This window comes from Pleurodeles waltl, chromosome 9 (assembly GCF_031143425.1).
Source record: "Pleurodeles waltl isolate 20211129_DDA chromosome 9, aPleWal1.hap1.20221129, whole genome shotgun sequence".
Taxonomy (NCBI): Eukaryota; Metazoa; Chordata; class Amphibia; order Caudata; family Salamandridae; genus Pleurodeles; species Pleurodeles waltl.
Genome location: NC_090448.1, coordinates 755,859,558 through 755,872,570, shown reverse-complemented (window position 1 = coordinate 755,872,570; position 13,013 = coordinate 755,859,558). Strand labels below are relative to the sequence as shown.

At 41.7% G+C, this 13,013-nt stretch overlaps 1 protein-coding gene across 1 annotated transcript in view; it reads right to left on the bottom strand.

Annotated features, from left to right (window-relative positions):
- Positions 1-13,013, bottom strand: part of LOC138259928 (ephrin type-A receptor 4-like) — a 204,999-nt gene that overhangs the window by 33,819 nt on the left and 158,167 nt on the right. The window contains exons 8-10 of the mRNA XM_069207916.1: positions 12,763-12,843; positions 784-876; positions 271-392 (exon numbers count right to left, since the gene is read on the bottom strand). Of these exons, the coding sequence (XP_069064017.1) occupies positions 271-392; positions 784-876; positions 12,763-12,843 (296 nt within the window). The remainder of the gene's footprint in view (positions 1-270; positions 393-783; positions 877-12,762; positions 12,844-13,013) is intronic.

The window sequence follows — 13,013 nt, the reverse complement described above, 5'->3', positions numbered from 1 at the left end:
TATTGGCATAAATATGAACTAAGTTAAAGTAAGTGGTACTCTTGATAATATTTTAAAAATTTCTCCCACACAGACTCACATCTGACACACCTAGGCTAAAGGGGCAGTTATGTAGATGCTGTATTATGCAGGCTACAGTCAGAGTAAATATGAAGAACAAAAGTCTATATAATGAGAATTTTGGGGTTGGATAGGCTGGATCTTTGGGCAAAAACATTAAGAACTAAGTGAAAAATGGTGTGTAAAATAGTGGTTGATAGTATGCCTTACCATTGGCATCTCCTGGTGCTGTGTCACCAACAGGAAGGAGCGCAGATCTCCATGTCTCATGAAGGGGAGGACAAGCATTGGCATCGGAAACCTCTGCTCACAGGCGTCCCTGAAGGAAACCCCTAGACAAAAATAACACATGTACCTTAGTGTAAAGCATCACTCCGTCGCGCCCCATCATTTCGTCTTACTTAATCATGTTCTCCACAATTCTGCTGAGACTCTAGCTCACCTACTGCTCACCACATATCTCTTTCCTACTTTTCTTTTCAAGTCCATCCTTTTCATTTCATCCTTTCCACTATTTCACATTTCTTATCTCTCTTTAACTCCATCTCACATACTTTCCTTTCTCCTTCTAGTATCTTTTCTATGCATCAATCAATTGACTTCTGAATTCCTCACCTACTCTGTGTCTCTTTTCCACTTGGATTTTTCACAACATCACAATCTCCTTTTCAAAGCCAACCATGTTGCTGTTTTTGAACCTTAATCAAATAAAGTTGGGCTTACCCAAGAGTTGGAGAACATTTTGGTGATCAAAGCTCTTCATGAGTGCTGCTTCGCTCAAGAAGGACCCCATTTCTTCTGTTGTGCACATCCCATCTTGAAGCAAAACACAAGAAATTTTAAGTTGCAATGCCTAGATCTAGCATATAGTCATCATATGCTGCTATAGGCCCTTAAAGCAAACTACCTGTGGAAGTATGTGGGTGAAAACAGCAAATCTGAGCTAAAGTTACCCACAAAGTATTCTCAGTTGAGTTTGGTGGGATACAAACTGAAGGTCAGCATTAACTAAGGCCAACAATTTAACAGCTGGAAGGGTGGACAGGTGTAAGGAGGACACAAATATAAAAAATAGCTCTAGACTGATACATATGTAGACGTTTTTTGGCCATGGCTGTGAATTGTTCTAATATTAAACAATTCCAGCCACCCAGCTCAACAAGAGATACTCCAAGTAATGGACATACATAAGATGAACACCATAAGAAATGTATACCTGGATAAGAGGGAGACATTCAGAATGTCACATTGCCCCAGCCACTGACTATTGCATGAAGTTCTTTTAAGTGGCCTTAACTCTAACTGTGAGCTCTAAAGTTGGGGGTCTTTTTCCATTGTATTTTTACAGTTTTGCGACTTTCATCCTTGTATATCCATATCTAAATGTTCTCATTTGATTAGTGTTATCCCTATATTTGGATAGTAAAAAACAAAGTTGCACGCAGAATATTTCTACATTTATATAACTGCATAATGTACACTCACATTTCACTGCATGTAAGGTTTAAGGACCTGAGTTAGATCTCAGCAGAGGGGTTACTCCGTAACAACAGTGACTAATATCCTGTCTGCCGAAATCTAAATCCTATTGAAAATTTTGTGACAGAGTAACCCCACCAACGAGATGTAAATCAGGACACACTTGCAAACATCAGTAATGTTAATATCAGCACAGTAATCATCGGTTCCTAGCTTTTATGAGGAAATATTCTTTTGTTAAATTCCTAGGCAATCAATACACACAGTTTCTGGTCTGCCAGTCATGAGTGATAGCTTGTGCAGACAGCAAAATATGATAACATTTCTGTATTTTCCAGTTTTGAAAAATAAAGACTGCCACAGGAATCGATTGCTTCATTCTGTATATATGTGGCTATCAGCAAATACAGAAATCTGGGAGCCTTATGACACTGCCTTCTGAGTTTCTTCACCAACAGACTTGCTCAGCATGAAACATGTTATACCTGAGATATAACCATCCTGAACTTTAGATTGCTGCTGTTTTGAGTGCAAGTGAACCCGAAAAAAATGTTTGACTCTTATTTTTCCTTGAGACAAGAGTGAGTGCACTCATAAAACTCTGCCAGTCAAGATATGGAATGGGTATCTAGACAGCACTTACTACCTCTGATGAAGTGCTGAACAGCTTTGTGGATTGGTAGCATGCTACTCTGTTGGTACCAAATACTAATGCTAGGGTCATGAATAATGGTTAGTGTTTGTCATGTTTATCATGATGTTGTCAGGCAGTTTGATAGGCTTCTTACCCTTATCAGCCAACACTGCTCCTTATATAAGCTGTATATAAACCGTTCTCACTGGCTGGTACTGACAATATATAGATTTCCCATGAGTTGTTCTCTACAGAAAACCAGGGCCATAAATTGCAATATACCTTTGATATTTAAGTATGTTAACATGTTACTTCATGAGGAACTTTTAATACCTCCTCCTTTACCATAACGCTCAGCAGTAAGAAAGTTGATTGAAGTTGATAAAGGCTGCTTAATAATTCCCTTTATTGCTTGACACCCCCATAAGACAAAACTGCTAAGTGTCATATCCATCACCCAGAACTGTACTAGTCCATAGTAATACATTACCAACTGTATGAGGTGGAGAATAATTGAAGAGCTCTGCCAAAGGCCACTGGCCAATGGAGGACTCTAATTTAGTCCACCTCTGCCAGTCCTGACTAGCTACATACTACAGCCACTTCTTGACATCTCACAGTGACAATGAGATATTGGATGAGATTAACAAAGTCCATCCCAGCAGATCTCGCCAGCATTTCTCCCTTTAACCTGTGCCTGCTAAGGACCATAAATAAAATATCTCAGAATGGACAGCCCAGTGCAGTTACCAACTACGTGTACTAGGAACATAAGAAATACCAACAAGTATTGGCAAAACCAATAGGTCTTGCCTATGCAAAATCTGTTGGTTTTGGCAATGTTTTTTAGCCGTGTTGTAAATGGCTAAAAGTAAAGATACGCTTTATAACACAGCCAGTGCTGACTGCTTTAAAGCATTTTTTTTTTTACTTGCAGCCATACTACACTTAAGCCAGTTCTGTTGTATAATCTATACTATAACGTCTCTGTAGATCTATAGTCTGGCGGCCACAAGCTCACTCCTGAAATTTGCATGCAGTCTCCTGTTCAAAATGTGCAAGTATTTATCTACAAGTTAATCAACATGAAAGAAAGCAACTAGCTAGGTTGTCCTGCACAGTTATCTTTTGGGCCACCTTCATTTTTAAAGATATTCTGCAACAAATGTGTAAAATATGGAAAAGTCTCTTAAAAAATACCAAAAATGTATTTTATTTACATGCATAACTGTTGCATCTTATTAGTTATTTATGGAATAGTTTTCAAACTTGAATTTTGAAACGTTCATGTTTCCACTCAACCTGACAATGCCAATAGTGAACTAAGAGGCAAGTGAGTTATATGCACCCTTTGGTTGGCATGGGTCACTATTGTACAAGGACAACATTTTTGTAAAATCAGAGACGTTTTTGTGAAGCGCACATCCTGAAGGTATGTATTTCAAGTTTCTATTGTATGTAATTATAAAGAACAAGCATTGGCAAAGCCAATAGGTGTCGCCTATGCGAAAGCTATTGTCTTTAACAATGTTTTTTGTACATGTTGAAGATGACTATAATAAAGATGTGAAGTAACAGAAAGAGTGGCCCACTTGAAGAACCAGGTTTGAGTCTCTGCATCGGCTCCACTTCATGTGATCGTGGCCAAATTATGCAATCTCCCAAGTGCATAAAAAAGTGTCTTTGTGCAATGTAACCTCTGCTCTAATAAAGCACTGAAATACTTTATGAAACTTTTAAAAGCTTTTTATAAAAGCTGCCCGCAGAGTGAAAAAAGGTGATCCGTACACTTTTAAGGTCTGCCAGTGTCCTAGGTGAGAAGAAGAGAAAGCCTGAGGGGGAAAAGGCCTGTGAGGGGTGAAAGGAAAGATGAGGAAGCGTGGCAGCCGAGGAGGCTGAACTCGCACCGTGCCACAGGGAGTACTGGGACGGCAGACACTCGCTAGGGAGTGGGGAGATATCAGCCATAGCTGGTTTTGAGTTGGGGTAGTAGTAAAATATAGCAATAATTGGTGTCCATGGGCTTCCCAGAGCTTTTGGACTCTGTGCCACTGCACCTGGTGAATCATTCACATCATGAACTTAGTGCCTGCAAGGTAACTGCACTTGTGACTGCTTGTTTGTAGTAAACCACCTGCTTGTTTATAGTAAACCATAGCAATAATCGGTGTTCCGTGGGTTTCCTAGTGCTTTTGGCTTCTATGCCATTGCACCTGCTGCCCTATTGCCTGCAAGGTAACTGCGCTTGTGACTGCTTGTTTAGTAGTAATATATTTCAACAACTGGTGTTCAGAGATTTGTCTAGAGCTTTTGGCCCCTGTGCCACTGAACCTGCTGCACCATTCAAATCATGGCCCTAGTGCCTGCAAGGTAGCTGAACTTGTGACTGCTTGTTTAGTAGTAAAATATAGCAATGACCAGTGTTCAGTGGTTTTCCTAGAGCTTTTGGCCCCTGTACCACTGCACCTGCTGCTCAATTCAAATCATAGCCCTAGTGCCTGCAAGGTAACAGAAGGAAATTGTGGGTATCCAGTAATATATGTGTTCTGAGAAAGGCACAGTTGCAGATAAAATACATAATTAATGTGGAGCTAAACAAACAAAAGCTTTCATAAAAAGTGCCTTTAAACGTATCCAACTTTCCAAAACGAGATACCCCAGAAGTCATAAATAAAGCATATGCTTTACACATCAAAGTGAAAACCAAGCAATGTTAAATTGTGTTACAATGTCACTGGCTCTTTCCTGTGAAAAGATCTTATCTTGTGCTTGACAGTGAATGAGCCATAAAGAGTGTAAATTGCCCAAGATCACCATGTGTTAGGCTGAAGCTGAGACTGAAATGCTGTTTTGTACTTTGTTCCTAAAAGACAGTTTCAGAAATCAAATGGCATCACCAAAGAAGAGGAATTATGCAAAAAAATCTTAAACATGAAAAAATCTCTTCAACAATTTCATAAAGTATTTAATTTACATGTAGAACTATTTCATCTTAGTAGCTAGTATTGTATTGCACTGTATGTGTAGCTTTTATAAAGCACATAAGACCAAAACGTATCAAAGCGCTAAAAAGAAGGAAGAGAAATCAGGCAAAACAAAATCCGGCTAGTCAATCCTGACCCCAAGTGGAACCCCTACCCACTCCTAAAGAGTAAACAGTCATGTTTTCAAATGTTTATGAAACACTAAATAAGCGTCAATACTACAGATAGATTTATGGATGGAATTCCACAGCCTTACGGCAGGTACTGAGAAAGCCCGTTCCCCCACCTGGCTTTCTTGGCCCATGGTACCACCCTGTATCGTCCAGCTGATCTCAAATGTCTCCGGGGCACATACCAGTTCAGAGAAGCATTCAGGTAGCCCGAGCCCCGAGAATGTAGGGCTTTATATATCAAACACAGGGCCTTAAAGGACACACATTTCTTAATGGGCAGCAAGGGTAGATGAAGCAGCCCTCCTGAGATCGAGGAATGTTTGGGTAGTCCCAGGACTAAGCATGCGGCCGCATTCTGGATGATTTGCAATTTATCCAGAGAGAGCTGATTGATATTCAAATACAGGGTGTTGGACCTGGCCAAACGTTTTGCCTCCTTCCTCCTATTTTGTCTGACCTGTTGTTGTTGGCTTTTGAACTCTGGGCACTTTACCACTGCTAACCAGTGCTAAAGTGCATATGCTGTCTGTGTAAATTGTACTGTTGATTGGTTTATCCATGATTGGCTATTTGATCTACTTGTAAGACCCTAGTAGAGTGCACTATGTGTGCCTAGGGCCTGTAGATTAAATGCTACTAGTGGGCCTGCAGCACTGGTTGTGCCACCCACTTAAGTAGCCCCTTTACCTTGTCTCAGGCCTGCCATTGCAAGGCCTGTGTGTGCAGTTTCACTGCCACTTCGACTTGGCATTTAAAAGTACTTGCCAAGCCTAAAACTCCCCTTTTTCTACATATAAGTCAAATATAACCCCTAATGTGTGCCCAAGGTAACCCCTAGAGCAGGGTGCTGTGTGGGTAAAAGGCAGGACATGTACCTGTGTAGTTTATATGTCCTTTGAAGGAGACGGTCCGCGTGCTGGAAAACGACGCACGTCTTCCTCGAGTGAAAAATAACGACGCAAGTCCGTGTGTGAAGGGGCGAAACCGCCGCACACACCATTTTACCTCCCATAGAATGACGCATGTTCCCCGCATGAAAAATAACTATGCAAGTCCGTGTGTGAAGGGGCGAAACCGACGCACACACCATTTTTCCACGCATCTCCTCCTCTGCGGCCCTCTGCGGAGATTTTCCACTCCAAACCAGGTACTTTGTGCTTGAAAGAGACTTTGTTTGCTTTTTAAAGACTTAAGACACTTCAAATCTCTTTTTAGTGATATCTCTACAAATTCATATTGCATCTCTGATCGTTTTGACCTGCAAATATCCAGATAAATATTATTTATTTTTCTAAACACTGTGTGGTGTATTTTTGTGGTGCTATATTGTGTTATTGTATGATTTATTGCACAAACGCTTTACACATTGCCTTCTAAGTTAAACCTGACTGCTCGTGCCAAGCTACCAGAGGGTGGGCATAGGGTAATTTGGATTGTGTGTGACTTACCCTGACTAGAGTGAGGGTTCTTGCTTGGACAGAGGGTAACCTGACTGCCAACCAAAAAACCCATTTCTAACACATGGCATTACAGTAATCCACTGAAACCCTTAGTTCTTTAAGCAACTGAGGTAGGATTGTCTTCAAAAGTCGAATCATCCAGAAACATGAGCTAACCATTCTGTTCACCTGGGTGTCAAATGTCAAATGTCAAGGCAATATCAAACATCATACCCAGGTTTTTGGCCAACGCTAATGGCACGGGAGATGTGGCGAAATTGTCTGCCCACCACTGTTCAGTCCAAATGGAGCTATCCCTTCAAAACACAACAATCTCAGTTTATTTCCCCATTTAATTTCAATCAGTTCATTTTTATCCATCCACTGACTTCCTGCACACAGACCGAAATTTGTCCTGTCCGAGCCTCATCCCTGCCATCCGACCTGGAAATGATGATCTGGGTATAGTTCACATAGGACGACACCAGGAAACTGAAAGAACATACTTGTTTCGCTAAGGATGCACACATATAGGTTGATTAAGTCTGGGTTCAGAGATGGCCCTAGGGGAACTCCACAGGGAAGCTGAAAAATGAGCAGCCCTGAAATCGCTGCAACACACTGCAAGCAATCTTTTGAGGAAAGATTCCAGCAGCTTTAATGCCCATCTCTCATCTCTGCCGTTGGTGCATCCTTTGCGCTATCAGAGCTGGAGAAATAGTGTCAAAGGCTGCAGATACATCTAGCAGTAACAGGATAGCCGCTCCTTCCTGATCCACTTGCATGTGCATAAAGTCGGCCACGGTGATGAGTGCCGATTCTGTGCTGTGATTCTTCCTGAACCCAGGAGATCATAATCAAGGAGAAATTTTGCTAAATCCTGGTTTACATGCTTCTCCAAGACCTTAGCAAGAGCAAGTAACAGAGAGATTGGACGAAGATTTTTCACGTCGCCGGGGCCCCTCTCTGGTTTCTTTTCCAGCTGAATCACCACCACTTCCTTCTAGACGTGGAGATAGACCCTTGCCTCCAGTACCGCTACAAAGATCCTTTCTAAGGCCTCCGCTTTGAGGTCTGGAGTTTCCTGCAGAACACTAGGTAGATAAGGGTTGTCCAGAGAGCCAGATGTAATACCTGAGAGCAGGGTCTTGCTCTTAGAAGCAGGCAGCGGAGAGAATCTGGTCAAACCTGTGGGAACAAATGTTCCATGGCTGCCCTACCTTCCCTCTGACATTGCTGAGGGGCAGAGTCAGGTGGGTCCTCCAAAGGAGCAGGGAACTCCACATGAATCTTCAAATTTTCCTCTTAAAAGTACTGAGCAATTTTGTTTCTGAATCCTTGAGAATTCTCCCCATCTTGCTGCCACCAGGGAGACATAAGGGAGCGGACCGTATTAAAAAGCTCCCTAGAAACATTCAGAGATGCTCTAACCTTCTGGGCAAAAAAGCCTGGTTTGACCTCCTTAATTGCAGTTTTATATTTAGTGGTCAGCTCTTTGAGTTCAAGTTTCCCTACCAGTTCTGAGGTCAGCTTCCATTTCCTCTCCTGCCTCCTGCACTGCCTTTGCAGCTCCTTCAGCTCCTCTGACCACCACGGAGCAAAGAGTTTCCTCTTACCTTTTGCATTGACTATTGTCATGGGGACTGCTTCCTCCACCACCAACCTAACCCAGTTATTGAAGTTCTTCCCCAGTAAGCCTCGTTCTAACATGCCCATCATCCTAAATTTCTCTATTTTAATTTTACCCCAATTGCCTCTACTCTTTAGAGGACTTTGAAGATGTTTCGTTGACTGGGTCCTCAGGACATTAAAGGATACTAGCCTATGATCTGTCCATCCTAACTGGGAGCACTTCAAAGTAACAGAGAACTCTTGACTGTCAAAAATCCCGTTGAGTATATGACCAGCTTCATGAATGGCTGAGCTAACTCGTTGGGTCAAACCAAAGCTGGTCGTCAGATCTAATGATGCTCTGGTGTCTCGGTCCTGCTCTTCCTCTAGGTGCAGATTAGAATCCCCCAGAAAAATTAGGCTATGGCCTGCAATGAATGGCTCCAGTTCCTGGTGCCACTTAGGGATAAATTGTTTTTAGAACCTGGTGCGCAATAATTCAAGGCAACCAACCTGATAACATTCTTACTTTTAATTATAATATTTCCAGCTTCACGTCCTTTATTACCAGTACTGATAGAATCAAGTGTGCAGCTCCACCGCTCCCTAAGAATCATTGTTAGGCCACCACCCCAAACCCCTACTCCTGGTCCTGTCCAGTCTTACCACACAATCACCTGGTGGAGTAGCAATGACAAAGTTGGGCCCTGAGTACTCCTTAGCCCAAGTTTCAGTGACAAACAAACAATCCAGGTATGCTGAGGCAATCAACACATCTAATTAAATCAGTGCAATCAGTGCAAGTTTTTTTGTAAGTAATAGTTTTCAAACATGATTTTTGAAACATTTATGGTTTCACCCACCCTGACAGTCCCAATAGTCAGCTTCATGCCCCTCGAATGAAAGGCAAATGTTTTGTGCAGCTGAAGAACAAGATACCGTTTGAGATGGCGATATCTAAAATAAGATTTAAAAAAAGGAAACAAGCAGGCTCCATTTAGAAAGTATATTGCATCCCTCTTTCCTGTAAACGCTATCACTTTGAAGTCAGCTGAAAGCAAAATGACAAAGCTTGACATTAGATCTCAGTGTCTGAATGCCCTCCAAATGTGATGTGATAACAAGATTTATAGGCCTGTTTATTACAGAAAACAAGTTCGTAGAAGAATACTGTAAAAACAACTTTGGCACAGGGCGTACAAAATCGAGCTGGGGAGACTAAAGCAAAAAAGCCAGCAAATGGAAACCCAGAAAATGTAAATTACAAACCACAAGGCCAATGGCAAGCATTGGGCAGAATGCATTCCCATGTCAACTTTCTGAAACTCCACAAGATGTCTTTCACATCTGCACATTTGGGTCGGCTGTAATGTCTTTTGCATACCACACAGCTGCGCTGTCTGGTAGGCTGCGACCTAAAAAGGACCCTGTAGAGTTGCTCATAGCTTACTAAAAAACATACTATGTTCCTGTCTCTAACACTTCTTCATCCATCACAGTGCTGAGTGCTTCATCCCATAACAACATAACTGCACCTTGGTGGTCCTCACTCACGACGTGGAAACATTTCCCACACAGGATTAAAACAAGACACTTACAACAAACACCCTACACAGTGTAGCGTGCTACCCAGCTAGACAAGCACTTCAACACAATGTCCCACCTAGAGGTAGTAAGTGCTGTATAAATGTTACAATACAATACAATGTATTATAATACTACTTGTCCAATTTGCCCCAAAGCTGCAGAGACCACCTCTCACACGCAGTTTACACAGGACCTGAGAAGGCTATATCGATTTAAATAACTCTAAGAAATTAATCAGTGGTGTACCTCAACAGGGGTTTCAAGGTGCATACCTGCTACCTGTGAGGTGCCACATAATGCCCTGAGCCGCAGCCCACTCACTGCTAATTATTTAACTTAGCAGTGTTCATGAAAATATGATTTTTGTGTTTTCACAAATGCAGCCAATCCAGCAGGTCAGCCCTCTCATCCTATATCCGGGCTCCTAATGAGCCTACCTAAATCTGTTTATTAAAGCAGGGCAAGTTTACCGTAGGCGTTCCAATCAGAGATCCTCTTTACCAGTAGTTGTGAGTGAGGTTGCGTAAGTGTGTTTGTGAGTGAGAATCAGTGAGTGTAAGTGTGTGGATACCTTTGTGTGCAAGTGAGCGGGAGTGAGTATGAGTCAAAATTAGTATGTGAGCTAGTGAGTTAGTGAGTATGTGTGACAGTGAGTGAATGTAAGTGATTAACTGTGGCTTCTTAGCGTGATTTAAGTTTGCGTGTTTGCTGCTGGCCACACAGTACTGAGATAATTCTTGGTTTATGAAGCCAACCACATGCTGTTGGCAAACTGGAGGTCATTCTTGGCATAAGGGAGGGCATCAGTTGAAAAAATGCAGGCTCTGACATACCGGATATAATTCTTGCATACCTGGTACTCCTATGGAAAAATGTTGGTGCCGGATGCTGGAAATAATACTTGACAATCATGGCATATTGGGATGGAAGGTCTGGTTTGGGGAAGCAAACAATTAGAAAATGCTGGTGCCGACATACTGCAGGTAATTTTTGAGATATGGGATATCCATGGTATTTGGTCAGTATCAAAGATAAAATCTTGGTCCCAAGAAATTGTATGTAATTCTTGGTATAAGGGTGATAAGCAGACACAATTCTAGCAATGGCACATTAGAGATAATTCTTAACATCTAGAAGGTGCCCAAAGCAACAAAAAAAACAGAGATGAACCTGTGTCAAGTATTACACCCACCCCTTTCAGAGATCACCAGCCACCGCCCTCTGGGAACTGTTAACAAGTATCATCATTCTGTCTTCACTGGCACTCACAATGTAGCAGGCCAGACATACTGCTAACACATCAGCAGCATTATGAATTTTGCCTCGTTCTTGAGTAGAACAAATATGCAAACAACTCCAATGGTATCAGGCTATGAACAGGTGCCCATATCAATGGAAACAGCAGCAATTTTAAATAAACTTCATTTTCCCCCAAACGTAATTGTGAATTAAACATAAAAATGCCTTGCAGAGTCATTTTGACAGATAGTACTGGGGCTTGGGCGCGGGCATATTACACCGAGCTAGACACTCGAACTAATCTAGCCAACCCTTTCTGCCCTTCAGAGGAACCAGCCTGTTGAGAAACCTCTAAACTTCCCTTTAAAACGTATCTATAAAACAAGACAGGTTCTGTAACTTTGTTTCATACTCCACTAAAATGTTCGCCTGTGCATGTATTTCAGGGATACCCTATATAGTGTTTTAAAGCAATGAACCTGGCAGTACAAAGCACTAGTACATTTAATAAAATGTAAATAAGCAATCGTAAGTAGAAAGGACAATTGCTCTCGCAAATGAGGAAAGCGAAGAAATCCCCATCTGAGATGTCATTAATAACCACAAAAACTTTTGTCCCCAGAGGTTAACAATGGTGGCAGGATAATTGTTGGCACACGTGTAGCTTTTGTGGTTATATACGCTGATAAGTCAGTTCAGATGTTAATTGCATTGATTTTTAAACCTTTTTTTGTTTAGTTTACAGAAAAACAATGAATCCGGATTTGCTTTTTGATTTTACAAATAGCTAGAGTTAGCAGGAGGTTGTGGAGTGGAAAACTGGATCAGTGGATTATGTGTGAGAGATTATGTGAAGTGGAGAGCGGGCGTGAGGTCAGAGAAGATGTGGTTAAAAATATGTGGGGGTGGATTAGGTGACTATGGATGGCGAGAGAGTCGGCTGGATGAGCAAGGTGAAAAAAGAACACAGGTTGCGAATGGATGGGGTTTTGAGAGCGTGGATGAAGAAGGTCAGATTGTGGTTATGTTTGAGTGTTCATAAAGGGTGTAAGAGCAACAGATGAGTGGATGGGGGCACAGTTTGGATGAAAGAGAACGTGGGTAAAAGAGCAAGTGTATATGGAGGGGTGACACTTGATCTGCACTGAGAGAGGACAGAATCGAGAAGAAGTGATGAAAGAAATGTGGCTAGAACTGAAAGTTACAGTTTCTGTCCTCTGCTGTCAGGCTTCCACTCATCTGAAACTAGTGACACCTAAAAATGTATATTGGACATGCAACATATGGCTTGAAAAACATTAGCTCCTTTGACAACAACTTAATTTGGAGCCATAACCATTAAATCCAAGGACCAGTCCAGGACCATTAGAAAGATACACTATCCCAGGAACGAAGTAGCAGCAACGTGAAAAGTAACAAGACTACACTGAATAAGTGGGACAAATCATTACTGAGTGGAAAATTGTGCTTTTAACATTTTATTTCAGCTTCGCGCTAGTAGTAAATATTTTCCATTCACATATACCCCAGATGTCTGGGTATCACCATGTACCCACCTTTCATGGTCTTAACTGCCACCATGACCTCTTGTGAACCTGGCTGCGTCAGAACACCCTCGTAGACTGAGCCAAACTCTCCTGCAACATAAACGCGTATTGGTCAGTTGAGTGTGATGCACAAACATACACTCCTTTCTGGGTTGCCTCCCTAGGTCTGAATTAAAAAATATGGTACATCTACGATTATACTACTGAATATCTACAACAGAGATCTTGTGATACAAGAACATTGAGGACAAAATATCGAA